Raw genomic sequence first — 27,746 nt, forward strand, 5'->3', positions numbered from 1 at the left:
TAATGAAAAACGGCAAGTAGAAAAAAATACTTTTTAAAATGTTGCCAGTCAAATGAAATCCAGAGTGGATTAAGTAAGTCTAAGTAAGAGCATATAAAGGTCTTTTTGAATTAAGACAACACCGATTACAAATATTTATCTAATCAGATCCTTTCCAGACTGAGAATGAATGTGATTTTTTTTTTTTTAACAGAGAGATAAACATGTGTGGGGACTGGGAGTAGGTTTTATCAAACTCTGGAGGACTGAAATCAAAGGTGCCTTTGAGAAATGGGTCCTGAATTCCAGAGCAACATTTTCCCTAGTCCTCAGTGAGATCACAAAAAGACAAAAACAAACAAAAAACCCAGGACATGTTGAGTTCATCAAGCTAGAATTCTCCAATTCAAAGCACTCTCCTTAATCTGAGAGTTCATCTTTCCTACCTTTTTTAGTGATAGGACATCTTATGAAGTGATGGAAACAGTGCAGTAATGTTGGATGTTTTTTAAACAACTGGCCAAATACATTATAAGACCTAGTTACAGGTTTTATAATATTATTGTAAGACCTGCGATTTTTCTTCTCTCAAGAAATATGGGAACCATTCCCTGGAGCTATATGGGAAGATGACAAGCAACAGCTCTGTGTGCAAAAAATAAAAATAAAAATCAGTGACAGTCTTTTAAGGTCAGGGTGTGGAGACCTCTAGAGAAGGATGCTGTGAAGATGATGCTAGATTCATAAAACTCCAGGGGGTTATCCCAGGCCTTAATGCAGCCTGCACTGAGATTCTGAATTTGTTGTGTATATGGAGTACGCTGGTGTACATCTTAGAGAATCCAGGTTCTTATCAGATAAGAGGTTGGGAATCTCCCATACCTGGTTAAGAACAGGAGAAGAATGATTACTGCAGAAATAGAAAACACAATTTCCTTAGCTTTCCATTTAATATAGGATGTTCACTAATATTAGAAGACCTCAAAATAAAAACACGTGGAAAATTTTATGACAAATCCACTTGCTGAGAAATGGTCAAACCAGAAGACCACAGTAAAATCCATGTGTTGGAACAGTTTTGTTTTAATTCGCCCTCCAGAAGTCAACCATAGAGTCCCTGTTCATGTCAAAGACACCCCCACGAATCAAAGGCAACAGCAGGGCAGACCCGCACAGAAGTGATCTATAGGGAATCTGTTCAAAAGAACGGCATGTGTGTGTGTATGTGTGTGTGTGTGTGTGTGCGCACGTGCACACGCACATCTGTACAGTTATGGCTGTTTGATTTGCCACTCCCTCATCACTGCCCTTCTAAATTTACATTTGCAAACTTTGCGGGCAGACCGGATACTATCGCCTATCTTTTTAGACTCCAACAGTGACCAATCGCAATGACTGGCTTGAAAGAGCCTCCATCGTGTAGAGAAGAAAGTGTGTCAGGAGCTGAAGCTCCAGTTCTAAAGCAGCCGCAGTTTTCAGCAGGAACTGCTCTGGGACAATACTCTCACACTCTTGGATGTGTCCACTGGGGGAACGGAAAAGCAGTTCCTCGCTTGCATGTCTATCCCCGAATTCTTTGAAACACAATTAAGCACCTTGGGCGCCCCACCTGCCGAATGCACTTTGCTGAGGGACGTCTTTTGAAGGCAACCAAAATAAAGGCAATGATAGCGTGAGGCCCAGCTACTCTACATCCAAGGTCAGGTCACATTTAAGTTCCTGTATCAGACTCCCTTTATCATCTTTATTTCCAAATTAAATTTAAAAAACACACATGGACTTGTGACATCTATTAGCGTCTTCCAAGTCTTCCTGTAATTACCCCGGCCTCTCATTTACAGGCAGATGACATGACCCAGAAGCACACGCAGGGTTAGCCAACTGTGTAAGAGAAACAGGGCTGAGGATGACAGAAGCTTCTTTTCTTTCAAGTTGGCTTGCCACTCTGTTACACACTTCTGAACCGACTCCGCATCTGACACGAAGGGGCACCCTGGCAAATTGGGAACGGCTCGGCTCCTCCAAACTCATAGCAGAGGATGGAAAGGCACTAATATGGGCCAACCCGTCCAGGTAGTCAAGCACTCAGTCAATTTGTGAATTATTTTCTCTCCAGGCATATGCACTGCACCAGACAGTCTTCATCATTAAAGTTCTTTCACTCCTGCCTGGATGCAGCTTACTCCTTTAACTTCCGAGAGGAAGGAGGGGAAATAGAGCAAGTGGAAAGAGCAATCTAGGACACCCCTGAGGCACATCCCTCAAGCCACGGAGCAAAGAGTGCACGAAATATTTACTTACTCAGTGCAGATTTTGTTTTGTTTGTAAAATTTGTGTCGCGTAGCAAACAACCGAGAGATGTACTTGGCATTTTCAATATCATCCTTGGAAAATAAGAGATGGGGAAAAAATAAACATTGGTTTGACTCTATATGCATCTACCTAGGATTCTTCTGAATGGGCCCACATCCCTCCCTCCTGTCAGGCAGAGCAGCAAATATCTATGATGCTCATCTATGGCGAGCATGGCTAGGAAGCCTCCCACCACTGATGCAGACAATCCATCAGTTAAAGAGTAAGGCACTGGGCTTACACTGATGAGCTGGCGTGTCTTTACACAATTCCAAACCAACTGCTTTAAAAATAAAGAAATGAATGAAGACAGAGCATGGGATGACCATTGAGAGGCAGGGAGGTGAAGCAACAGCCTTGGCTCTCAAGGGGGCGCTCGACAGAAGGGTGATCACTCAGTTTACTTCGGGTTAGGTTTGGGCTATGATGGGGAAGGAAATTCAGGTCAGCCGGCAAAAGAAAGTGCTGGGCAATATCATAGGGGGGTTACTGGATGCGCAGGCTGTAACTTAAGAGCTGAGGAACGTGGCATGCCAGACATGTGATCCACCACAAACACAGCAGGTGGAGGAACCCAAATCCCAGAGTCCGAACTCAACTTGGAAACCTGGCATTTTGAACAGGAAACTACCACCATTACCCAGAAATGAGTAATGACAGCACCGGGCGAGTGTTGGATACTTATCAGTTCAAGAGAACATTTATTCTCTCGCCGTGTGGAGTGCAAGGAAAGGATATCGTGTATTGAGAAATCAAAAAGCAAGCTGCCTGTCGGCCCTGCCCCTGTCTTTCTATTTTGCTTACCGTGTGAAAGAGGGCAGTCTCTTCTTTGTTGATGAGCTCCACTAGAATAGTAGACTTGTTGTGAGTGATATTCCCGATATCATTCCACCTGGTCAAAAGATAGGCAACTGGGTTTGCCAACGAAGTTCTGTAGGAGGGTCATCTGCTACTGGTGAAGTCTCATTTGACAATGTATGATTTAACTGTAGTTTTAAAAGCCAAATATTCCTTCTTTCCAAGCAAAAAAGTAAAACACAACTTGCATGGACTTAAATACCTAAAAATGCTGTATATGTATAACCTACATCTAGATATTGCTGTTCATAAGGCACCGTTGCCTTTATGACTAGTTAGGGGGAAAATGTTCAAGGATCTTTTGCCTTGTTTTTCACATTTCCAAACTGCAAAGCATTTCCCATGATCCCTGCTTTTAATGATGGAAAGTATTTTAAAGTCATGTGCTTCTAGGAATCTAGGCCAACGTATCCACATAGATTCTGTGTTGCGGTGTACACTACAGATGGATTATGCCACCAAGAACAAGTGCCCAAGGGATGTTTAATGTGCCCACATTTTTGTGATCTACACACACAAATTTCCTTCTCTTTCCTCATAAAGACCACAGCTAAAATGAGACATACAAAATAACCATCAGACAAGGGAAGGTAAGCTACTGTGTCCCATTCTAATTGACTCAATTAGAATGGGACACAGTAGCTTACCTTCCCTTGTCTGATGGTTATTTTGTATGTCAATTTTTAACCATCTCTTACTACTGCCTTCCTTCATTCTGTGCCCAGTCTATAATGCCCTGCCCACTGCCTCTTCATGCCAACATTATACTTCCCTATCCTCCACCTAGATGATTTCTTTAAGACCCAGCTCAGAAGTCACCTTCTCTCTCTTCCCCGTCCCTAACCACTCACATGGCAGGAAAGAATCTGGTATAGTCCTCTGTTGAGCACCACATGGTATTATAATTGTTTACTTCTGTGACTCGATCCCCAACTAAGGCAAAGGAGGGCATAGGCCTCATGCCTAGAGATTCTGCTTTCTTCACCTCTGTACTCCATACACTTGAGCCAAGTACCTGGCATGCAGCATGCAATAAATGTTTGCTGAAAGAATTAAAAATAATAATATTGCCTTCCATCTGTATAGAGTACGGTTTCTTTACTACCTCTCTAAGATGCTATTTTTGTTCCTACTTTAGAGCTGAGACCATTTAGGCACAAATGAGAACAGGACATAGCCACGTTCACTCTGCTCATCAGAGACACCGGAGTTCTATACCTGGGGCTTCCAGGCTTTCCTCCAGTCACCTTTCCATTACTCCCAACACCAACTGTGTTTACAGACATCTGCTGGAGCCATACTCTCTACTGGTGCTCAGCACAGCTGCCTGCTGACTTATAATTCCATCAGATTACATCTACACAGACTGGTAGCTACATGTTCCTCAGTGAAGGTCTCTACAGATAAGAGATATTTGGTTTCCTCGTGCTCCATTCCTTCAAATCAACTGCCACAACTCTGGATCCTTTCCTCACTCAACAATGTGACTTCACTTAGGGGGATCCTTACCATGACATTATGGTAGCAGTCAATTCCCATCCTATAGGGCTGTCAAGGTAAGTGCTGAAGAGGTGTGGAAAGAGCTCCTAAGGAACTGAACCAAACCATGAGTGGCTTATCATCAGCAGAGTTTCAAATGGCTATTTCCTTCTATTTAACCTCCATAGCTGGAGATGTAAGACTTGTCTACTTCTCTAGGTTCAAGGAGAATATGAAGAATTGATTTAGCTATGGAGAACTATGTGGGACAAAATAATGCCTGGACAGCTTTAAACGAACATACAAATTTGTAGTTACAACTCTTAAAATGTACAGACTGTACTTGACTAATTTATAATTTGCTATAGGTATATGGAATTGACTATGTCCAGATGTAAAAAAGTTTATTCTGCAGTCACAAAGATCTCTCTCTCCCCTCTCCTGCTCCAATAATGTCTCCATTCAAAGAGCAGAAGAAAAATCCATGGACAAAAATAATGGCAGGGATAGGGACCTAGAGGGTGAAAGGGCTGATTAGGAAGCTTTTGGTGGGAGACCATTTGCAAAATGGCCTGCATCGACTACTGATCCTGGGAGTACACAGCTGGACAAGATCCACTTCCAGAAGGTAGACTTTGCTTTGCCTCTAAGAGCTGTCTTGGATGATCTACCATAGATGCACAGCTCTGCCCATGGACTGCACGCGCAGAAAAGCTGTTCTTCGAATAAATAATTGGCCATATCACCCTTGTAAATGAAGGCAAGCATGCAGTCTTCGAGATCGTTGATGCGATGGAGACAACTATGGGCACCAACCCCAGCCAGCTCATTGACATGCAATGGGGGAAACGCTTTGCCAAATCCTGAAATTGGTTCTCTCGTGTTAAACGAAGAGGGTTTAAAATGCAAAATAATAATAGTTTTTAAAAGTACCCAAATCCTTTAGTTCATAATAGCAAATTCACTGCTTTTCAAAATGCACTTTCCCAAATATAAATGATATATTTAAAATAAAAACTAGTCCACAGTCTTCTAGCACCTGTGGTCAGGCAGAGGGTGACGGAAAATGGGAAGAAGCCAGCCTGGATTTAATGACTGGTCATGAATAATGTGGGCAGAGGGAACCAGCAGGACTGGCTGGACGGCCTGCTTCCAACCAGACTCACAGAGTTTAGCACCATTCTTTGGGCTCTGCAGGGGTCAAGAGCACCTTTCCTGGAGTCAAGTGGAAAGAAGGAGCTTCCTCTGACCCCCAGCCCCCAACCAGGCCTCCAGGGAAAGAAGATGCATCTCTCCACAACTGCTCAAATCTCACAGTGGGCCCCTCTTATCTGAGTTGAGAAAAGCTCAACTCTGATCACAGCCTGGCTCTTAACTCACTGAGATTAACTGTCAGACTCAGTGGGCTTTTCTAGAATCCCTCAAGGGAGAAAAAGGGGAAAGAGACAAAGAGGACTACCTGTATATTACCGCTTGTCTTCCAATTCTGTTTCTCACGAAAATCCCCATAAAGAAAATGCCCAGGTGCACACTGTTTCCATGATTGTCCTGCATGAGATCAACAGAAGGATGGCGTGACCAAACAGATCGCCAGCAGTCCAGCAGAGCCGAGAGCCCAGGCTGGATCCCACCCATGCAGGCCATACCCTGTTTCCAGCCCGTGCACAAATGGATCACAGGCAGCATTGGGGCAACAGGCAATGCGGCCCTGAAGGGACTCACCTCCCCTGCACATCCCAGTGGACTATATACATACATATATTTTTTTCTTTTATCTCAATTTGTCACAACACATTTCCTGTCCAAGTGAGAATTTTAGGATTTTCTCAGATTTGTTGGCAGTGTTAAGAGTTTCTCTTTCATGAACCTCTATTAATATCTTTGCCACTTTGGGTTTTTTTAAATCAAAATTGTACATGTATGTAGTTGGATTAGGTATGCATATCATATGTGTGCGTTTATATGTGGCCGCTGTTTGCAGGATTGAGCATATCCTTTGGAGCCTGTTTAAAAGAGGTCAACAGCAGACCCAGCCCTGCCATTTCCTCTCCCCAGAGCCACCAACTTCCACTACTTAACACCCTTATGAGTGTTTATTTGCATCCACTGTGCTTGGTCTTTCGATTTATAACCTCATGGTCCTCGGTCCTGGGATACTTTCTTCAATTTCCTCTGTTTACCTCCTGGAACTCCCACTATTCAGATGTTGGACATCCCGGGCTGGCCTTCTAATTTTATCTCCCACCTTCCATATTCCATAACTTCATTTTTTGGTGAGATTTTTTAAATTTTATCTTTATTACCTTTTCCATTTCTGATATATTTTTAACTTTTTTTTAAGATTTCATTTCATTTATTCATGAGAGAGACAGAGAGAGAGAGAGAGAGAGGCAGAGACACAGGCAGAGGGAGAAGCAGGCTCCATGCAAGGAGCCCGATGTGGGAGTAGATCCGGGATCCTGGGATCATGCCCTGGGCCAAAGGCAGACGGTCAACCACTGAGCCACCCAGGGATCCCTATTTTTAACTTCTGAGAGTTCTCCTTTTTCTTCTTTTTTGAATGGTCCCTTTTAGAAGGAATCTATTCCTTTAAGGAGGGAATATATTGTTATGTTTTTATCTCAGAGACTCATAGGATGGTATTTTAGGTAGAGGGTTCTTCACCCTGCAGTCTCTGCATCTTCCAGGCTGCTTCGGTCCCTTTGCCTTGGCCTCTGTCATTCCTGCGAGGGCAGCCTGTAGGGTGATCCTTGGCCATCTAGTCACGCTCCAGAGTGGGATGCTAAGCAGTGGCCGGGAGCTTCATGAGTTCAGGAGGGGTGTGAAGACAGCAGAGCTGCAGGGCAGTCTGCCAGGCACTGTGCTGAGGGAGCCCGGATGACTTATCTTCAATCTGGTCTCCTGGTCCAGTCAGGTGCTTCCAGCCTCCTGCCTGGGAGAGCATAACCTGCTGCCAGTATGCCCGAGAGCAGAGGGAGAACAAGGCTCATCAGCCAGGGCGTAAGGTATCACCCAACCCCCTGATTTTTACTGATGACACTGTCATTGTGGAGTGAACAGAGGGGCATGTATCATCCAGGCACAAGATAGAAAAGAAGGCTCTCTATATTCCTTAGAACACTCGGTTCCATGTAAGACACAAAGACAACAGTGTCCCTTCTCAGGGACTTCTTGACCCACCACCAAAGCGCACATCGGAACAGGGCCCTGCTAATGGGGACACAGAGAGGGCCAGACCACTGCTGGGGACTGAGCAGAGAAGAGGGCTGGGGGTGAAAGAAGTGGGAAGGAAAAGAAATGCCTTGGTAGTCAGAAGTGAGAAGGTAAATCAGACTGGAGAAAAAAATATGGGGGGTAAGAAGATAGGCTAAGTGGAGGTGGGAAGGGGAAAGAAAATTCTGTGGTAATCCTTCCTGGGGCACTCTGCCATTAGACGGATCAGTGCAGGGGTCCAGTGGGGATGGGGCCGTGGGAGGAGCAGTTCACCAGGGCCTGGCAATGGGACAAACACAGGACGGATGCCTGGGTGCTGCGTCTGTCAAAACGTAAGGCTCCATCTCTAACGTGGCTCCTGGTGTGTGGAGGCGGAGGGCCCGACCTGTCGGGGAGTGGCCTGGTACTCCTCCCACCTTAAAAAATTGTGAAGAACCACTCATAGAGAAGCCCACACTATGTGGAAATGTTCTTCCCTACAGCAAATCCGTAACAAGCTTGTTTACTTCACTCGGTCAGGAAAGACGTGTACTAAGCCAAAGGGACTCCATCACTACAGCAGTCTCCCGTCTGCCTCTGCACTTATCTCAGAGCTGACCACAGCACCGCCCCGACTGGTACTGCTGTCCCTCCCACCATCCTCAGCTCTCTGGAAGTCATGTGGTCTGTCGGGGGTCACCTGAGTCATGAACCGGTACGTGTGACGCCCAGCTCAGTCACACTCCCTGGCAGTGAGTCAGCAGTGCTCGTCTGCCCACTCAGACCAAGGTACGGTATATGCCCCTCGCGCTCTTCGCTCTAAAGAACATACCAGAAAGGCCATCAGAAATAAGCACAGTGGATTTCAACACTATTTCCACTGCCCCTATTTCCCACAGCCCAGAACTCCTAAAAACAGGACAAATAAATGAGCCACAACAACTCAACCCCCAACTTCCTGGGGCTGAGAAGTGGGTTTTCTGGAAGTGAAGAAAAGTTTACCCTGGTTTTTCAGTGACCCAAAATATCATGACTATATATGGGCTGCTGAAATTTAAGTGGGATGCAGATGGCTTCATAAGGCATTATTGCAAGGAAAATGGATTACAACCCTACGAAGGGCAGCCATGAGAGAAGCAAAAGAAAATTAAACAAATCTAAAAAAGAGCCATTTAGCCCTTTTCGCAAGCTGCGGCCACCCTGCTCGTTCTACTTGATGCACATGGGCAGTTCTCATTAAGGCAAATTGCAAACGTGCAGCAGAGGGGGAACAGAACACTTATAAAACAGCCAGCGAAGCCAGTTTAGAGTGAAATGTTTGTGCTAAAATTGCAGTATCTCCCAAATTGCTGAAATGTGCCAGTTGCTTTAGGTTTCTGATAAAACCCCGTCTTTTGTAAAGCTGGTCAGTAGAGAGAAGAAAATGAGTTTGGGTTCTGGGCTCCGCTCCACACGTGACCATGCACCATAACCCTGACCCCCCCCAACCACACCCACTTCAGGAGCTGGATGTGTTGCAAAAGATGTGATGTGCTGTAGCAGTTTCCTAGGCACCGTTTCCAGAACACACCAAAGGGGCTGGACGCCCACAATGCAGGCTCTACAGAGCTTGAGAAATAAAGTGTGACTGCATACGGGAAATGTTTCACTCTGCCTCACAACCAATTATCCCCAGATCAGCTCAAAGGAGAGAAAAGAGAAGAAGCAGGTAAAAACCACCCATCAGGGGCTTTATATTAATGCACCCATGGCATTAGCTGCTTGTCCTGCCGACTGGATACCTGCACAGTGCGGGCTGGGCTGGTGTTTGGGACACACTCAGATGCCTGTCTTACCAACAAGATATTTTCCCCGACACTGTGGCCAACTCCAAAATCTCTTCGTTAAGAAAAAGTGTTTGCTTTACCTCACGTCCACTGGACTTGCCAACCGATGCCATGCAGGCATAAGGAAGCCAGGTCGTTCTGGCCTGCTGCCTGTCATCGCTAGTGTTCTGACTGCCTGAACCATTCTGAGAAAGCTGAAGAAAGCATAGGCCAGGGCTGGCTACCTTCACAGAGAAGATCTCCTGTCCAAATCCATCCAAACGTTCCACTTCATTGATGTACATGAGCTCAGCTTCTGCTGGCAGGATCCCACTGCAATCACGACAGCATCAAAGAAGGAAATGGTTATGGGCAATGAAGGCAGTACAGGGTCCTACCCTCCTGATGGCAAATTCCAGAGCTGTGGTTTTAGTTCTAGTTCTGGGAAGCGCAATCATCACCCAACTGTGAGGACATGGTGCATTACTAAGTAATTCATTAACATATTCCCCACCGGCTTTTACTCAACGGGGAATAATCAGAGGAAGGTAAAGTGTTTAATTAAGAACCACAGCCCTATAAACATTAATTATTCCAGACATCCTGGTGAATAGCGCTGCCTGCTTTAAAAAAAATTTTTTTTTCCCTCCTACCTGGGAGAAAAAATCTCCACTGTTAAGAAAAAAGGTGAAAAAAGGAAAAAGTTTATGAGGATGCCATTTGGGGAGCTAAGTAGCTGAGATAAGAGACCTTGGGATAACCACACAGGCCCTCTGAGGTCTGAAGGAAGGCTGTTTGTTTTCCATTGGTCCCATAACTCTGCGTAGCCCTCAGAGCACCCTCTCAGTGCCTCCTGGAGTCTCGATCCTCTTTCCCTCTTGATCTTGACTTCCCCCCCGCCAAAGCTGCTCTTCAGGTCTTCTCACTCAGCTCAAGCGGCCCCAGGGTCCCCAGCTCTGGCAACAGAGCTTGAGGAAGGTCAGAGACACGAATTCCCCTGGCTAGCAGCTCCATGTCTGTGTGGGCTTGCTGGTGTTAAAAAAAAAAAAGAAAAGAAAAAAAAGGGAGAGAGAGGAAGAAAAAAAAGAGAACCAGAGAAAGGGGAGGGAGGGCAGGCAGCAGAGTTTTCAAATCCACCCAGTGTTGAAAGAAACACAGCAGGGGCAACTCAAGCCAGGGGCTAGGGCTGGGGGCCAGCGCCTCAGCCGGCCTTACCTGTGGGCTTTGTGTTCTTGGGCTACCTTCTGTGTCAGCTCCTCCAGAACGGCCTCCTCCAGGGCCAAATCCTATCAACACAGAAGCAGTGAAGGCCATTACCATTTTGCTTATAAACCTTAAGAGCTCTCTTCTCCAGAAGATGTTCCCGAGGAGCCTCACTTCATCGCCTCCCCCCGTCCCCCGTACTCCTTCAAATCAAAGGCTGTCCATGGTAGGACTGAGGGTCCACTGTGACTTCCATAACATGGCTCTCCACTGTAACTTAGGCTCTCTGCTTCTAACTAACATGCCTATTTCAAGGTATAGTTTGGGTCGCTGCTTAAATTCTTCAGGGCCCGGGGAATATCTCCTTTTTTCATTTACCCTCTTATTCCCTGTCTGACTCTCAGATTCACTTTAATTGAAATTGCTTTGTCAGTACTCACGTGGTTCTTTTTAAAGATTTATTTATTTTGAGAGAGAGAACAAGGGTAGAGGGGGACAGGGAGAGGGAGAGAGAGAATCTTAAGCAGACTCCCTGCTGAGTGCGGAGCCCGACGTGGGGCTTGATTGATCCCAGGACCCCGAAGATCATGACCTGAACTGAAATCAAGAGTCGGATACTCAATTAACTGAGCCACCCAGGTGCCCCAGTACTCTGCTACCTGAGGCCCAATACTCTTCTACCTGAAGGCAGAGAGGCTCATTCCAATGTTACTTGACAGAGCCTTGGAAGCAGAAGGGGCCACGTTGGCTAAAACTAGGGAGTTCTATAAGGTCACAGTGTGGACCTGACCAGCTGGTGTCTCAACTACCTGAATCCCAGGTCCCTGGGACCACTGGTGTGCTGGCTGCCACTGGATGCGAGCTAACTGCACACACTTCTTCCCAACACCCCTTCAATGACCTGTGAGGGTCTATCAGGGATTGTTAAACATTTACTAGCACAGCACTGTCCGGGATGGAGAGATGGTCTGAAGGAGACTTCAAGACAGGGAGGACCAGAGCAACCAGTTTCTGAGACCCTGACAGACACGGCGATTCCAGAGTTCCCTGCATCCCTGGTGGTAGCCTGGGGAGGCTCAAGCCAAGGGCCAGCTGCGTCGGACCTTGCCAGGTAGCAGCTTCCACGGCCCCTGCCCCAGGCAGGTAAATACTGAAGAGGACGCAGATGCGCACCATTTCCTTCTGAGCTCCAGAGGGGAGTGGTCAGAAGGGGCTCTGAGCTGTGTGCCCCGGTGGGGCCCTCTTCAGCTCATCGTAGACACTGGGGGTGGGGGGCCTGGGGGCTGAAATTTGGCAGAGAACATCCCAAATACTGCATTGCCTTGATTCCAAAACACCATTTAGATAAAGATGGTCTCCAATTTAACAGTTTTCCCTGGATGAAGCACTAACCCCCAAAAAGGTGCACTTCCCAACTGCAAGAGACATCCCATCTGGAGGCACAAAAACCTGAAAAATCGGTTATCTCTGAAAGATGAAGACTGAGGGCGTGAACTATATGCTGGAAATTCTCTAGCTCTGCAGATGGTCACGAGAAACCTCAGAGAAGGTGGAGGGAATTCCTGGCAGCCCTTATTTTTCACGCATTCACTGATGAACTGGCTGTCTCCTGTCTAGCCATCCTACTCAGTGACTCGAGTCCTCGGGAGGAGAGCCGCTCAGTCCTACGTCGTCGGGGAACGCGCCCCTGGGTACCGCGCGGCCGTAATCACCCGGTACTAATTTTGAAAAGCTAATGAAAGGCGTGTGGCCAATGGAATAAAATAAAGACAGGTAAGTGAAGATCAAAAAGTGCTCCATTAAACCTCGGCTTCCGACTTTGAAAGAAGAAAAAGTCCAAAGGTGCCCCTCTGCTATTGTTCTCGATTCCAGCGCGTCCGCCTGCGTCTGGGCCTCCCGGAGGTATGCGCCCCGCCGCACAGGCCGCGAGCGGCCCCGCGTGAATGGCAACTAGCAGAGTGCAGGCCTGTACACAGCCGCACACCTGTGGAGTGCCCTGTGTACTTAACTTTGTTCTTTTCTCTGCTGCACAAATGCCATTTGACAAATTCGGTTGCTTTATAAGATCAAACGAGGCCATTCATCCCATCTTCCCTCCCCCACCAAAGGAATGCATTCTTCCCTTTGAAAGCTCTAGTGGAACCAAGCAGAAAGTTTACAACCTTCCGTGGCTCCCCACGGCCTGCTCAATTAGGTCAACACCTGGGCCTGGCATTCAGACCAGCCTTCGGCGTGACCCCGCCTTGCCTGCCAGACCGCCCCTCTCAAGGTTGAAGGCATCTGGCAGATTCGTCTCTCCTAGCAGAACGCATGTGTGCCGCCTGACACACTCATGCTGACCCTTCCTGGTAGTCACCCGGGGCCCATCACAGCAAGAGAAATGCCACCCTGTTCTTCAGGGCCCGTCTCAGCTGCCGTTCCAGTGGCTTCCATACCCCACCACCACCACCATCACGCAGGAGGTAAGCCTTTGCTGCTTCTGCGCTGAGTGTGGCTCGAGCAGCCCTCACCACAGTCTGCCTATGGTCCCTCTTACACAGTTATCTGGATGCTTATCTAACCCCGTACCCACGTCAGCCTCCCTCTACTAAATTATAGGTGCCTAAGGGCGGCAGCTCTTCTCCACATCCCTTCTGGGCCTAGGACAGGGCTCTTAACACCACGCCAGCTTCTAAGCTCTCCAGACACAGGAAGTGATCCGCAAATGCCACTGACCTCAACTCCGTAAAGCAACGTCTGAGTGTCACATGATCAGAGGGGGGGTTCTCTAATCACGCAGAGCCAGTTAACCATTGTTTGTACCCTCTGGCTGTCCTCTGCTTACGTTACAAAATGCACGGAGTACGGCTGCCTGAAAAGCACAGTCTTCCGCACCCTTGTGCTTGCGTAACAGAGGATGGGACAGTCGTGTTGATAAGAGGACAATGATGGCCAGGACCAGGACAACTGACTAAACACTCACTGAGAATTTACCATATGGTATGTTACTTCACATGCATCCTCTCCTTTTGTCCTCATGACTGGAATGAGCTTGCTACACCCATTTTTAGATGAAAAAAAAATGGGACACTTTGGTTAAATAAGTAATTTCAAACATAAATGAGGCCGAATAATGGTCCGAGTTCACACTGCTGGTAAGGGGCACTGCCAGGACATGAGCACAGAATACTTGGCTCCTGTAGCCTGAACCACCTGACCACAGGCTGCAGTGTATCCAGGGTATGACATGGGATGGAATGACATGGCAAAAGCCAGGGAATGTGCACGACTCCAGTACACATGCTGACATCAGCTTGTACCACAGCCTCTTCAGGGCTGTCCAACAGGACTTGCTGCAGTGATGAAAACGTTCTATATCTGGGCTTTCCAGTACAGTAGTCACTAGCCACGTGTGGTTTCTGAACGTTTTCTTAAATTTTTATTTATTTTATTATTATTTATTTATTTTAACGATTTTATTTATTTATTCACGAGAGACACAGAGAGAGAGAGAGAGAGAGAGGCAGAGACCCAGGCAGAGCGAGAAGCAGGCTCCCCACAAGGAGCCCAATGTGGGACTTGATCCTAGATTCTGGGATCAGACCCTGAGCCAAAGGGATCAAACCGCTGAGCCACCCAGGGGCCCCTGAACATTTTTTTAAATGTAGCTAATGCAACTATGGGACTGAATTTTTAATTTTAACTCTGGTTAACTTAAATCTGAATGTAAGTAGTCACCTGTCCACGTAAGGAGCTACTATGCCAAAGAGGGAAGTTTGTTTTTATTTATTTTTTAAAGATTTATTTGAGAGAGAGAGAGCAGGGAGAGGGACAGAAGAAGAGGGAGAAGGGGGGAGAAATCTCAGACTCCCCACTGAGTGAGGAGCCTAAACTGGGGCTTGATCCCAGGACCCCGAGATCATGACCTGAGCCGAAACCAAGAGTTGGCTTTCCAACCAAGTGAGCCATCCAGGCAACTCCCTGAAGAGGGAACTTTTAGATCCAAGAATAACACATCCCTATTTGTCTGCCCATGGTGAGATTTCATGAGGTCTATGTCATTCAAGTATCTGATTTGCTCAGAGCCCAGTGGAGACACAGTCTTATTCTGAAAAAGGCATGATACACAAAATAACTCCTTTCTGGCCTTGACAGATAGCACTTGGACCTGCCAGAGCATTTTAATATCTACAAACTCATAAAAACTCTAAATAGTGCCCAAGCCTGGTCTCTGTCTGAAGTCTATGTGATTAAGACCTTTAAGGAGAGAAAGGGGGAAAAAATGTGGAAGATTATCATGCCAATTCATTGTCTCCATTGACACAAAAATGCACACTGTCTAAAATTCTAAGGTATGAGCTTTGCTTCCCTCCCACCAAGCACAATGGGAAACTTCCTGATGCTTGAGGTGAGCCTGTGAGGCTGTGGAGACATTGATTCAAGCCAGTTGACACCAAATCCTAGGAAGAACTTCTCTGCTAAATAATATGCTCATCTCTTTGAATGCAGGTTGATTTGCTGGGTAAAATTAACGAGGCATGAAAAACAAGAGCCCCATCAGATAACACTGCTGTTTTCTTGGAGGGAAGAACAAAGAGTTATTCATGTAAAACGGAGAGATCCTAACCTACAAGAATGAGGTAAATTTGTGACAATTTGAGTTCATCACACAGTGATAGGGATAATAGCTGTAGCCTTACTTATCCTAGTCTTTCAAACCTTGAACTTTTCTCACCACTCTACCCTTTCCCATATGCCACACCCAACTGGATGCTCATTTTACTTCCAAAATATCTCTTGCACTGCTTTCTTGTTTTTATTGCCACTCATTAACACCTAAATTTTCTCTTGGCCAAGAGCACCACGCAGATTCTCATCCGACCTGCTTTCACAAATGATCACGTTGCTTTAATCCAGCGGTTCTCGAAGCGTGGCATCTGCAAATGCAGACAGAGCCCATGTGTTCTCAGCCCTGAGATGTTTCATTTTATCTGCTGTCACTCCTGAGTGACAGCCAGACTCACCATTGACTCGTGCCACCCTGCCCCTGCTCTTTCTCTCCCTATCTAGATCATTCCTTGCTCCCTGGCTGCCTGTTGCCATCCTGCCCATCCTTTGAGATGCAGCTTACACTCCGTGAGTCTTTAAACCTTCCCTAACCCCCCACACAGATGTGAGTTCTCCCCACATAAAATCCTGAGTGCACTTTATGACGCTTGGCTTTGCATTCTGATTTTGCAAACTTCCTATTTACTCAACTACTGTGCCGCCTCCCTGAGAACAAGCACCATTTCTTATATAACTTCATCCCCTGGGAATTATTACCCAGGTCAGTGCTTTGGGCAAAACCGTTGATAAAAAAAAATAAGTGGTGAATGATCAGGATTTCTAAAATCTGAGCCAGGATGTTGGAGCGGGTATAGCTTTTCAAACGTTTTAATCCCTCCTCATTACAACTCTTCTCATTTGCCCCAAAGCTACCAAAAAACAAACACACATTCCCCAGGGATTAAAATCTAGCCTCATTCCTAATTTAACCCAAGACTGGATATCTGACCTCACTGACTCATTCAATGAATTTTTATGAGGGTGGACTATATGCCAGACAATAGTGACAAGACAGAGAGGGTCCCTGCTTACGGACCACACAGCTGACGTCCTAGCAGACAATCAATCAGTACTGAACACATTTAGATACTGAAAGAGCTCTGAAGTATATGCACATAAACGGTGATTTAGAAGGAAATAGTTGATGGCTGGAGTGTATCATACAGGCGCTTAAAGAAAAGGAAGGCCTCTTTGAGGACATGACATTTGAATCAAGACCTCAATGTCAAGCCATAGAAAGATCTGGAGCAGAGCACTGAGGAAACCCAAGGACAAAGGCTCTGGGATAAGAGTTAAGCTGGATGTGTTCAGAAAGGAAGGAAGAGGGGGCACCTGGGTGGCTCAGTGTTTGAGCATCTGCCATCAGCTCAGGGCGTGATCCTGGGGTCCTGGGATCGAGTCCCGCATCAGGCTCCCTGCATGGAGCCTGCTTCTCCCTCTGCCTGTGTCTCTGCTTCTCTCTCTGTGTCTCTCATGAATAAATAAAGAAAATCTTAAAAACAATTATAAATAAAGGAAGGAAGGAAGGAACAGCACCAGGGCTCTGGAGAGTAGTAGAACTGAGGGTTGCGTTGCGGAGGGGATGTCAGGGGACAGGGAAGTGTCTTGACGAGGGGGGAAGAGGCATGTTTACTTTTTCAGTGTTTTTCCAAAATATGTCCCTACTTCATAAATGCATGGACATGGACTTGCCTCCCCAGGGAATACGTGTCCGCAAAATCCTCTGAGATTTTCAGAGAAAAGAATTAAACATCCAAAGAAGGTAGAAAATTAATTAAGAAGGAAATTACACTTACCATAGGAAATAGCACATATTCTCTGAGGAAATCTTGAGAATCAAATTGATTGTAGTCTCCAAAATCAGCTGAGAAGAAAAGAGGGGGGAGTGGTAGTATTTATTATATGAAATTGATGATGGAATAAAATAAGGGTAAAATCACTGCCACATTTATTATTCCTACTTCATCCTATTTCTGCACTATTAAGTGAAAACAATGCCACGATGTGTTTGATATTGTTAGCACTTTCCCTTAGCAATACTGTAAATATCAGCATGTGAGCACTGTTATACAATTTTCCAGAAAAAAAAAAAAAAAAACCCAGGGAAATTTGAAAGTGATCCCTAAGCTATTTTAAAAATTTAAAACAAACCTATACTTATGTTTTTGTTAAATACGCATCAACACATATCTTAAGAATATCTGCCAAGGGGACTTTTTAACTCAAGGTTAATTAAGAGAACTGAAGAGCCAAACCCATCTGCATCTTTTCATATATTTGCAGCTGGAAATTCCCCCTGTAAATCACCCTTGGCAAGCAACCTTGCAAATTTTTACACCTCCCAAACAAGTTCCCATATTGCAAGATGCCAGCAACTCTGTTTTGTCCTGTTTTCATCTCACAATGGTATGTCTGAGCACATGCAAAAAAGAATACCATGAGTCCATATCGTCAATCTATAAATGTCTTGCTTCTCATCCTGCTCGCTCTCAAGAAGAAAAAAATCATAACAGCATACAAATTTAATTTCATGTAAAAGATCTGGCATCTAATGGGAGACATGGAACACAAGAGTCCAGACAGAAGGCCAGCGAACAGACGCTGCTGAGAACACAAGGATGTACCTACTAACTCATCACATAACGAATGATTGCTTAGGGGAGGCATTCAAGACAGCAAAGGTCAGGTGCTCAGCCTACTTTCAAGTTTACTCATCAGTTATCATATTTTCTCACAACTTATAGCTCTGTGGCTGTGTCTTGCTAACTGCCCCAGAAGGGTTCTTGGGAAAATTATCTTACAAATATTATAGCTGGAGGAGTTTCCCTCACTCCGAATGGCTAGCTTTAAGGACCCAGTGAAAAGGGAAGCCAGGGTTAATTCACCAACTTCCTTTAGCCTGAAAGCTATCACCAGGGTCTTCCAATATCCAGGATTTCTGTAATAAACCTGCTGGCTGAAGAGTGAGAGGGATAAAAAAGAGGGTAATAAAGTGAACAGGAGAGAAAGCTTTTTGAAAGGAGAAAGATGTGATTGGCAGATGAGGGACATAGTGGATCTTCTCTTATTTCTATTAAAGGTATCTTCTTCCGTGTTTTTGAGGATCTTTCTGTTATAAATACTAATTGTTCTGTAACATTCTGGGCACTGTTCTTTCCCCTTTTAGTCTTCTTTTTTCTTTTTTATTTTTTTAAAAGAAGGGAAAGGGTTTGGAGTTTGGTTTATTTATTTATTTATTTTAATTTTTTATTTATTTATGATAGTCACAGAGAGAGAGAGAGAGAGAGAGAGAGAGAGAGGGGCAGAGACATAGGCAGAGGGAGAAGCAGGCTCCATGCACCGGGAGCCCGATGTGGGATTCGATCCCAGGTCTCCAGGATTGCACCCTGGGCCAAAGGCAGGCGCCAAACCGCTGCGCCACCCAGGGATCCCCCCCCTTTTAGTCTTTAAGTGGACAGGTGGATACAACATATTTTGTGTATTTTCATCCAGAAGGTAACAACAGCAGCTAACTACTGGGAATCGTGTGTCCAGCAAAAATTATTCAACTGCTAATATCCCAGGATGAAAAAGATCAAGGGAATGCTGCCTCTTTAGATATTACAGAGCCCAAAAAAGGTTCAACATCAGTTCAGAGTCGGGGATGGGAAGTTCAGCTCACAGCTTCTCCAACAACAGTCCACACAGTAAGGACCCGGCGGCTGGGATTCCATTTGGATGGGAACTGACTTTAAGGAAGAAGGACTGCAAAGGACACGAGTTTCTTTTTAAAAATTACATTTTGGGCAGCCCCGGTGGCACAGCGGTTTAGCGCTGTCTGCAGCCCGGGGTGTGATCCTGGAGACCTGGGATCGAGTCCCACATCGGGCTTCCTGCGGGGAGCCTGCTTCTCCCTCTGCCTGTGCCTCTGCCTCTCTCTTCACCCTCTCTGAATGAATAAATAAATAAATCTTTTAAAAAAAATTAATTTTGATCTTTTCATTGTGACTAAAGGCAATTAAGTCACCACTCACTAAAGAGTAATGTATAAATCTGTGTAAGGATCATGTAATATATGTTACATAAAAATATGTAAAAGTATATGTAACAATTTAGAAAGAAAAAAAATAACTGTCCGATAAATCTAGGTAGGACAGGTTGAAAGGTAAATGCATTCCACTATGTGTGTGTTGCTTTATATTATAATCGTGCATTTTGTTTTATTTTTTTAAGTAGGCTCCGTGCCCAGCATGGGGCTCAACCCAGGGCTCCAACTCATGACTCAGATCAAGACCTGAGCTGATATCAAGAGTCAGGCTCTTAAGCAACTGAGCCACCCTAGCGCCCCCTACAATTGTGCACTTTAAATCTCCCTTTAACTGTGTGAGAATAAATTATACTACAATGTTTAAAGCTATCACACTTGAAACTGATGGGAAAGTCAAAGAGTCATAACACGAAGCCACAAAATATGACCACAATGGGTAGTGGAATCATTCTGAGAAAATGTTCCACAAACCCTGCATGTAGCTTTAATTAAAGGCAGGATGAAAGCTGCTATTTCTTCAAATAAAACTAAAATGATACAAGCATGAATGATTTGCAAACAGCTTTGAGAAATCCACCAGCCTGCCACCAGAAATCACTATTTCTGTTGTTTTTTCTATTTCTGTACTTTTAACATATCTTGAAATGGAAAGTGAGAGTTACTAAGAGATCATTTAAGTAAATTCAGTTTTTCCCTGTGAGAGGCCAGCAACACTGCAGTCGAAGAGAAAAATGGGATTTCACATGCTGGCCATCACGCTCCTTACCTTGCACAGCCAAGCCGGCCAGCCGGATCACCTGTTCCAACGTACACCGCAACCGGCCTTCAAGCACGTCTTTTTTGACTTGCAGGTAATACTGATATCTGTTCATGGGAAGAGAGGAACAAATAACCTTAAAAACACACACTTGAAATATGTTCCCACAGGATCAATGTTTCTAGATGTAAAACTCTGTATACACAGCAGGACATGCAGGCAATGCTGAGAAAGGTCAGTCCTGTAAAAGATGGAATGTGCCCTCTGCCTGTGTTTATCTCTGTGTGATGTGGCAGGTGCCACATCCTGTGCATTCTCAGTTTGAGAGCATTCATCAAATCATCTCATTGTAGGTCAGCAGGATGAATTACTTGATAAGGACCAGTTCTTCATAACAGAGACCGGGAAGGAAAATGCTCTTGCACACCTGGACACCCACGGCAGCATAGCTGCCAAACCTACATCCAACAGTGATGCATTCCTAAAAAAATTATGGAAACATGCCATTTTTTAAGCTCAACAGTTTGGTGGGGTGGATCACAAACAGGCCACATAGTTTGGCATTCTGCTAGTGGATGGGATAAAGTTTTTCAGAGCCAGGCTCACCCGACAGGTCTGTGCCTCACAAAAACCCAACCTGAAGAACATTCCCAAACCAGCCAAGTACAGGTAAATAGAGTGTGCCCATGTGCAACATCAAACATCAGAGTGGACCACTGTCCTCAGAGGTCAATACAGTGCATTGTTTCCTTGCCAACAAAACTGTACTTAGAATTACCTAAACATTTATGGGCAGCCCAAGTGGCTCAGCGGTTTAGCGCCGCCTTCAGCCCAGAGCGTGATCCCGGAGACCCGGGATCGAGTCCTACATCGGGCTCCCTGCATGGAGCCTGCTTCTCCCTCTGCCTGTGTCTCTGTCTCTCTCCCTCTCTCTGTGTCTCTCATGAATAAATAAATAAAATCTTAAAAAAAAAAAAAGAATTACCTAAGCATTTAGAAATCTCCTCATCCCCAAACGTTTCTTCCTAGGACTCTCCCCTTCCCTTGACCATACGCTGAAAAACACAGTCACCTCTATAACAGACTTTTCCTAGCCTTAATTCTTAGCAAATGCTAACAACCTTTCTGCTCTGGGTAACTGTAACACTCTACTTTTTCTAAATTTGGACATGTCAATCCAGGGAGCTCAAGAGTGATCCAAAGCTCAACTCTTTTAAAGAGAGGCAACCAACACTGAGAGCTAATTATTGTTGTCTCTACCTTGGCATCATGAATATCATTACATAGCAATCCGATGCCTATTTGAGGGAAGGTCTTGGGTTTTCTGCCTCCTTCCAAAGAGTCTCTATTTCCTGTCTCCTCTTGGGTCTACTGGATGGGGTACAGACAACCATGTCAGTCTCTGGTGGGAAAAACCTATTCTCCAGTCACAAGGACCAACATTGAGTTATTTGAAAATCCTTTTTAGTAAAACCTAGTAGGTAATAGAAAAACAACATGTTCTTCCTACTACCATCCTACCTGTCCCCTAAAATTATTCATAATTATTTTATAGGCTCCACTACTGGATCAGTCATTGTACTTCCATCCTGGTTCAGGTTTTACTGAGCTTTCTCCCAGGATGAACTAAGGGTGCATCAGATTATACTGTTAGATGTGAATCTGTTATTTATGGCTGTAAAACCCGAGCTCCACTACTGATTAAATCAAGTAATATATACAATAAGTATCTACGTTGATTTTCAGAGACAAGTCCTTGGTATGTGTAGAAAAGCTCTGTGCCCACTCCTGCTCTGAGACTAGCAGACACGGCTCCATTTCACCTAGTTATTATATCCTTAGCTGGTTAGGGGCATCATGGATTCTAAGTCCTTATATATAAGAACATATGGTTAAAAGTCCTTTGCTGGTTAAATAAAGTAGCAGTGCTGCTGTTTCTGAAAGTGCACAAACAGTAAGGAGGAAATACTAGGTGGGATACTTTTTTTTTTCTTTTTAAGATTTTATTTATTTATTCACGAGAGACAGAGAGACAGAGAGAGAGAGAAGGGCGGGGGAGGGGGGAGTGTGTGCAGAGACACAGGCAGGCTCCATGCAGGGAGCCTGACATGGGACTCGATCCCGGGACTCCAGGATCATGCCCTGGGCCAAAGGCAGGTGCTAAACCGCTGAGCCACCCAGGGATTCCCTAGTAGGATACTTTTAAGGACCTTGTGAAACGGAAGGCGCTGCCTGTGGGGGGGATGGTGGGGAGGTAGTTTTGGGCAATCATCTGCCATGAAAGTTAAAGCAAAAGTCATAACCTGTCTATTTGTTATGCATAGCAGAGAATCAGAGTAAAGCAACACATGTTGAAGCAGTAATTGAAGAAATACCAAGAGTAAACCAAAAGAGCAAAGGCTAAGAGATCTGGTTTGCTGTGGTTAAAATATGCCACATGTTATCTTCTGATTCTCTTTCTTCACCTGTTCACTCAAGTCCCCAAGCTCAGGTACATTCAAGTTTATTTTCAAATGTTTCGCCCCAGGTGAGTCAACACTACAGAAGCGCGGTCCTGCACACTCCTATGATACAAAAGCTTACTGTTTGTCTGTCTGCTTCTCTCCCATTCTAAGCTGTGCACAGGGTCAGTGTTGAGGATCCCAGGTTCCAACAGAAATGGTTTACGTTAGTGCCTTTGCTTCAAGGAATATGCACCCGGCCAACTGGGAGCAAAGCTCGGGTTTTACAGCCTTAAATAACAGATTCACATCTAACAGTATAATCTGATGCACCCTCTTAGTTCTTCCTGGGAGAAAGCTCAGTAAAACCTGAACCAGGATGGAAAACCTGGGCTTCAGAAGCTTACTTCCTTTTCCATGGGGCACAGCACGTTTCCTGTCTGTTCCCTTCCCTCAGGGTTCCTCCTCAGCACCGTCAGCCAAGTTCTTCCCTGTTCCCCAGCCTGACTCTCCGTTTTCCTCCAGCATCTGTCTTGTGCCTCTGGGCCAATTCTCAAGGAAACAGGAAAAGCTCCACTCGTTCGTGTAAGGTCACTTTCCCTTCAAGAGGCTGGGACCTGCCCGTGGTCCCAGGCTGGGACCTGCTCTTTCATGCTTCTAACCTAGCCAGTTCTTAGGCAGGAGATCACCTCCTTGTGGACACCGAGGCGGGCCAGGGGGTCCTAGGTCAGCAAAAGATCCTCTCGAGTGACAAGAGTACACTGTGAACTTTGAAGAGGAGCCACCTAGAATCTGAAGACCATATTTCTGAAAGTGGGAGAAGAAGAAGAAAAGAAGGATGAGGAAGTGTTACCTCATCTTATTGCCAGACGATCCTGCTGCGACTTTCTTCAGAAAAGGTAAAGGATATTAAAACCAAACAAACAAAACAACCAAACAACAAAAACAAATGCCATCCCCCGCCCCCCACAATTTCGGTATAGGAAAGAATCTTAAGTTTACTGAAGAAATGTGCAATGGGATTCTCAAAAAAGAAAAACAGAACAAACCAGAACACACAATTTCAGGGTAGGAAAAAGTGGTAAAGGTCACCTACCCTTCCTAATCTACAATACCAAATCTCTTCTATATGCCATCCACTCCTTACAATCTTGAGTGTTTTTTTTTTTTAATTTAATTTAGATAAGGGGGAAGGGGCAGAAGGAGAGAGACAATCCTCAAGCAGACTCCCAACTGAGCGGGGGAACCCATCAATCCCAGGAGCCCAAGATCATGACCTGAGCTAAAATCAAGAGTTGGCTGCTTAAATGACTGCACCACCCAGACACCACCCCATCCTGAGCAGTTCTGACTTATTTTCTGCTCTCCAAGCCCAGGAGAAACATGGATATCCACATTTATTAAGTACTCCTGTATGCAGATGTTGGGTAGATGTGGAGGGACACCCTGGTGAGGTTTACGACTGTCTCTGCCTTGCAGGGATGCTCATCTTCTCTTGAACCACTGATGTCATGGTTCTCTCTAATGTGCTATGAAGGGCTTGATTTCCAAGAACCAAAGAGAAAAGCATTTTAAAAGGTGTTACCCTAGCATTATCTGCCATACCTAGAGCCTTTGATGGGCTGACACTTCTGGGAATATAATCCGCAGGATCCAGCAAAACAATAGTGGTAGTTTTCTTATCCTCCTGGTCCCAATTTCATCTATAGCTAACACTTCTATAACATACGGGGAAGTTCTAGAACAGATCCACTCCATTCTAGGCAACAGTGTGTCCCAGCCCACTAGCAAAGAACACCAGGATTGTTCCTGGTCATCAGGTTAGACATAGGCTCCTACGGGATACAAGACTGAGGAGCTGTTGAATGCATAACTCTTTCCCGGAAGCCACTCAGACTACGAGAGAATCTGAACAGCGTTAATGATACACTGCTATTCCCACGTGAGATTGTGGAGATTATGATGTGAGATTGCAGAAATGAGAACGAAATCTGGACCATTTTGGAAATTGGTACATTTTGGCTCAAAAGCCATTTTTGTAAAGTATAATAATTCTATCCTATATGAAGACTAAATTAGAGAATATGAGTTGAAATTCTATTTCTAGAATGTTTGGGTTTTGCTTATTTTTGATTAGAGATTCAATTCTAACGGCAGTAAAATATAACAGTGAATCCTATTTTGGAAACATGCAATTTCACGGAAGTATACTCCACCCTGTCATAGCTCTGGGTGGAGGAGGAAAAAAAAAAACACACCAATCTTCATGCCAGGAAAGTAAGTATTTGCCAACTTTCCAAAGGGATCCTCTTTGAAAACCCAAGCTCACAAGGAAAACTTTTTAATATTTTTCATATTCAAAGACCCTGGAAATAGTCCATCTGACTGCTGGGGTCCAATGAACAGTTTTAGGTTAGGATTCTACTCTCCCTCTAAGAACTGGTAAATATAACTATGCTTGTTGAATAAAGGTAAAATGTCTATTCTCAAAGTGTTCTGTTTTGTTTTTAATTCATAGAGATTAAAATTCAGGTTTCTCTAGGGAAAACAGAAAAGCTTCCTGATAGTGCTATTAAATATTATTAACTGGAAACTGATAGATAATATGAACCAGTTGTTGGATGTCTCATCTATCTGGGATAGTTCCCCTTCAATCTTGAGAAAACAAGTGACTTCTCCATGTTCTTTCCTCCTCTTAAGAATTCTGAAAAGGAAGTTTTAAAAAATGCCAGACCGGGTCAAATCAATGGAGTATTCAGTACTTCTGACATTTATCAAAGAACTCTTTCAAAATTATACCCTGTAACATTATCCTCAACATTTATAGATGTACTGCTAAGATCCTCAATCTCTCTTTTTGATTTATATATGGGGACTTTAAGCACTTATGCAACTCTGCTCTATTTGCAGGTCTGTGACTGCTTCTCAGATGGAGACATTCCATGTGGTGTCCTGAAAAGTATGGACTGTACTACCACAGAACCACAAATACGACAGGATGAACATAGAGGACGAGTACGTGTTGCTTTTGAAGTATTCCCCACCCCTCCCACAAGTGAAATATTCATTCCAAGTCCAGTTCAGCAGAAGTGCCTCCAACAGAGAAGAGCTGCGAGAGAATAAAAGCCTTAAGAGCTGATCTTGATCATGCTTCTATTCAAGGGCTCAACATTCTCAGCATAAATCACAGGACGGTGGAGACAGGAGAGGGGGTGGCCATTATTACTGCTCCAAATGTCTGCTCTCCATGAAGCCTCCCCTCCACCCACCTACCTCATCAACTCTGTAACTAGGCTTTGGGGTCAATGGAATGGGGGTGGAGGTGACACGTGCCTCCCCTGAGTAGAAGGCTTCCAAGTCATCTGTTTCCCTTTGCCCTGAGACCTGCTGTGTCCAATGAAGACTGCCGCTCAGTTGGCCTGAGCTCCAGGGAAAAAAGGCAGTGGACACAGTAGACACGTAAGTCAGGCAAGACACAAGTCTTTGTTTCTGAAGGCCAAAGAGATCCATGGGTCATGCACTGTCACGGCATGATTAAGCCTAAGCTATTTGACAAAGGAAAGATTTCAAAAATCCAAGTCCTACCCTTTTGTTTTTATAGAAGGAAACTGTGTGGAGGAAGAAGAATGACTGGCCCAAGGTAGCACTGTCCTTGTGGTCAGGGCCAGACAGACCAGAGCTTGGAGCTCTCCTTCTGCACAGCAACCACACAAGTAGTAAGAGTGGGATCTGATTCTCAACCACTGCAGGCAAGTCATCATTCCCATTGAAGTCCAAAAATAAAAACAAAAATAAAAACACCTACTACCTGGTGATTTTTATGATCCAGAGGTCTCTAAGGAAAGGCTTTCATAACCAAGCAGCCTTCCTCCCCACCAGGTTGTATGTGTCACAGCATGAGACAGACACTGACATGAGGAGCTTTTCTGTAAAAACATATTATAGGACAGTCCTAAGTGGATTCAGATCTGGTTTTTTGTCCCAGCAGTAGCCTCTGGGAAATTTCACTTTCCTCCTCCAGAGATAGATGGAGGCAAAGAAGATGGAGCTGTGCATTCTAATGGCTTGTTAACAACATTATAAGACTCACAGAGAGACAAAGTAAAACCCAGAGAGCAAGGTCCCTACCTAGGAGAGGCTAGGCTCTAGCCAGAAGTGGGTCTAGATGGACCTTAGGGGTGTGTATTTCCAATGGCAGATTTTTTTTAAAAAGCAAACTACAGTTCATCCTCAGTGTCACACACACTCTTTACTGACTCTTGCACTGAGACAAGGTACTTCTATACTATGGATCATAAGAAAGTTATCTAGACTTCATTCTGTTGCTAGCTTACTTAATAACACCTGATGAGTTGTATGATTGGCACATATCACCCATGCATTACTCTTCCCTCCCCGCCCCCCACTGCCTAAGGAGATCTGAGAGAGAAAGAAAATGCTTTCTCATAGTTAAAAATAGGTTAGTGAAAGCATTCTGTAAGCTGTAACTATCGACCTGTAGTACCACTGTTATTACCAGACAGCTCCTGTCTGCCTCTCCCTTCTCTACAGGTCAAGGTTAGTCAAACCAGCTTATCTTTTCCCAAGTGTGTAGTCAGTGGAGATGTGACAACTTAGAGAAGAGGGGAGCATATTAATGCATCCTTACGTTCTTCAGTCTGTGAAGGTTTTCCATCAACTACTGGAGCGGGAGTGCAACAGAGAGAAAGATGGGTTGTTTGTTATTGTTATTACGAAGGCAAGTGTTTCCTCACTAGAAAACTTCCTTTGCAATCATCCACATCAGACGAATCTTGCTAGAATGTACTGGAACCCAGCTCTCCCAGGACAGTGCAGTATGTACCAAAGCACAATCATTGCTTTCTGGTTGACATTACATTGGGCAAGTAGGAAATAAATGTCCAAGTTTCTCTACTATAAAAGACAAAAAAAAAAAAAAAAAAGAGGGGACTGAGGACAAGCTGTCCTAGAATTCTGGGGTACAGAACAGCAAAGGAACGTAATTTTAACACTGAGATTGACAGAGATACCAACAAGAGAGAAAGAGCACATTCCATCCATTCCAA

General features: G+C 44.8%; 1 protein-coding gene and 1 long non-coding RNA gene across 4 annotated transcripts in view; one reads left to right on the forward strand and one right to left on the reverse strand.

The window, feature by feature from the left end:
* PTPN14 (protein tyrosine phosphatase non-receptor type 14) overlaps positions 1-27,746 on the reverse strand; it is a 180,548-nt gene that overhangs the window by 36,497 nt on the left and 116,305 nt on the right. For 2 of the 3 annotated variants that reach the window (XM_038542137.1, XM_038542138.1), the window contains exons 4-10: positions 20,249-20,346; positions 17,252-17,319; positions 10,881-10,951; positions 9,911-9,998; positions 6,128-6,216; positions 3,136-3,223; positions 2,281-2,363 (exon numbers count right to left, since the gene is read on the reverse strand). In XM_038542137.1, coding sequence (XP_038398065.1) covers positions 2,281-2,363; positions 3,136-3,223; positions 6,128-6,216; positions 9,911-9,998; positions 10,881-10,951; positions 17,252-17,319; positions 20,249-20,346 — 585 coding nt within the window. Of the gene's footprint in view, positions 1-2,280; positions 2,364-3,135; positions 3,224-6,127; positions 6,217-9,766; positions 9,836-9,910; positions 9,999-10,880; positions 10,952-17,251; positions 17,320-20,248; positions 20,347-27,746 lie in introns of those variants that run through there. The other variant, XM_038542139.1, reaches the window with a different exon arrangement.
* LOC119872501 lies at positions 8,406-26,422 on the forward strand. The gene is made up of 3 exons (XR_005361954.1): positions 8,406-8,649; positions 15,357-15,487; positions 25,591-26,422. It is a non-coding gene; the product is annotated as an uncharacterized LOC119872501 (long non-coding RNA).

This window comes from Canis lupus, chromosome 7, assembly GCF_011100685.1.
Source record: "Canis lupus familiaris isolate Mischka breed German Shepherd chromosome 7, alternate assembly UU_Cfam_GSD_1.0, whole genome shotgun sequence".
Lineage (NCBI taxonomy): Eukaryota > Metazoa > Chordata > Mammalia > Carnivora > Canidae > Canis > Canis lupus.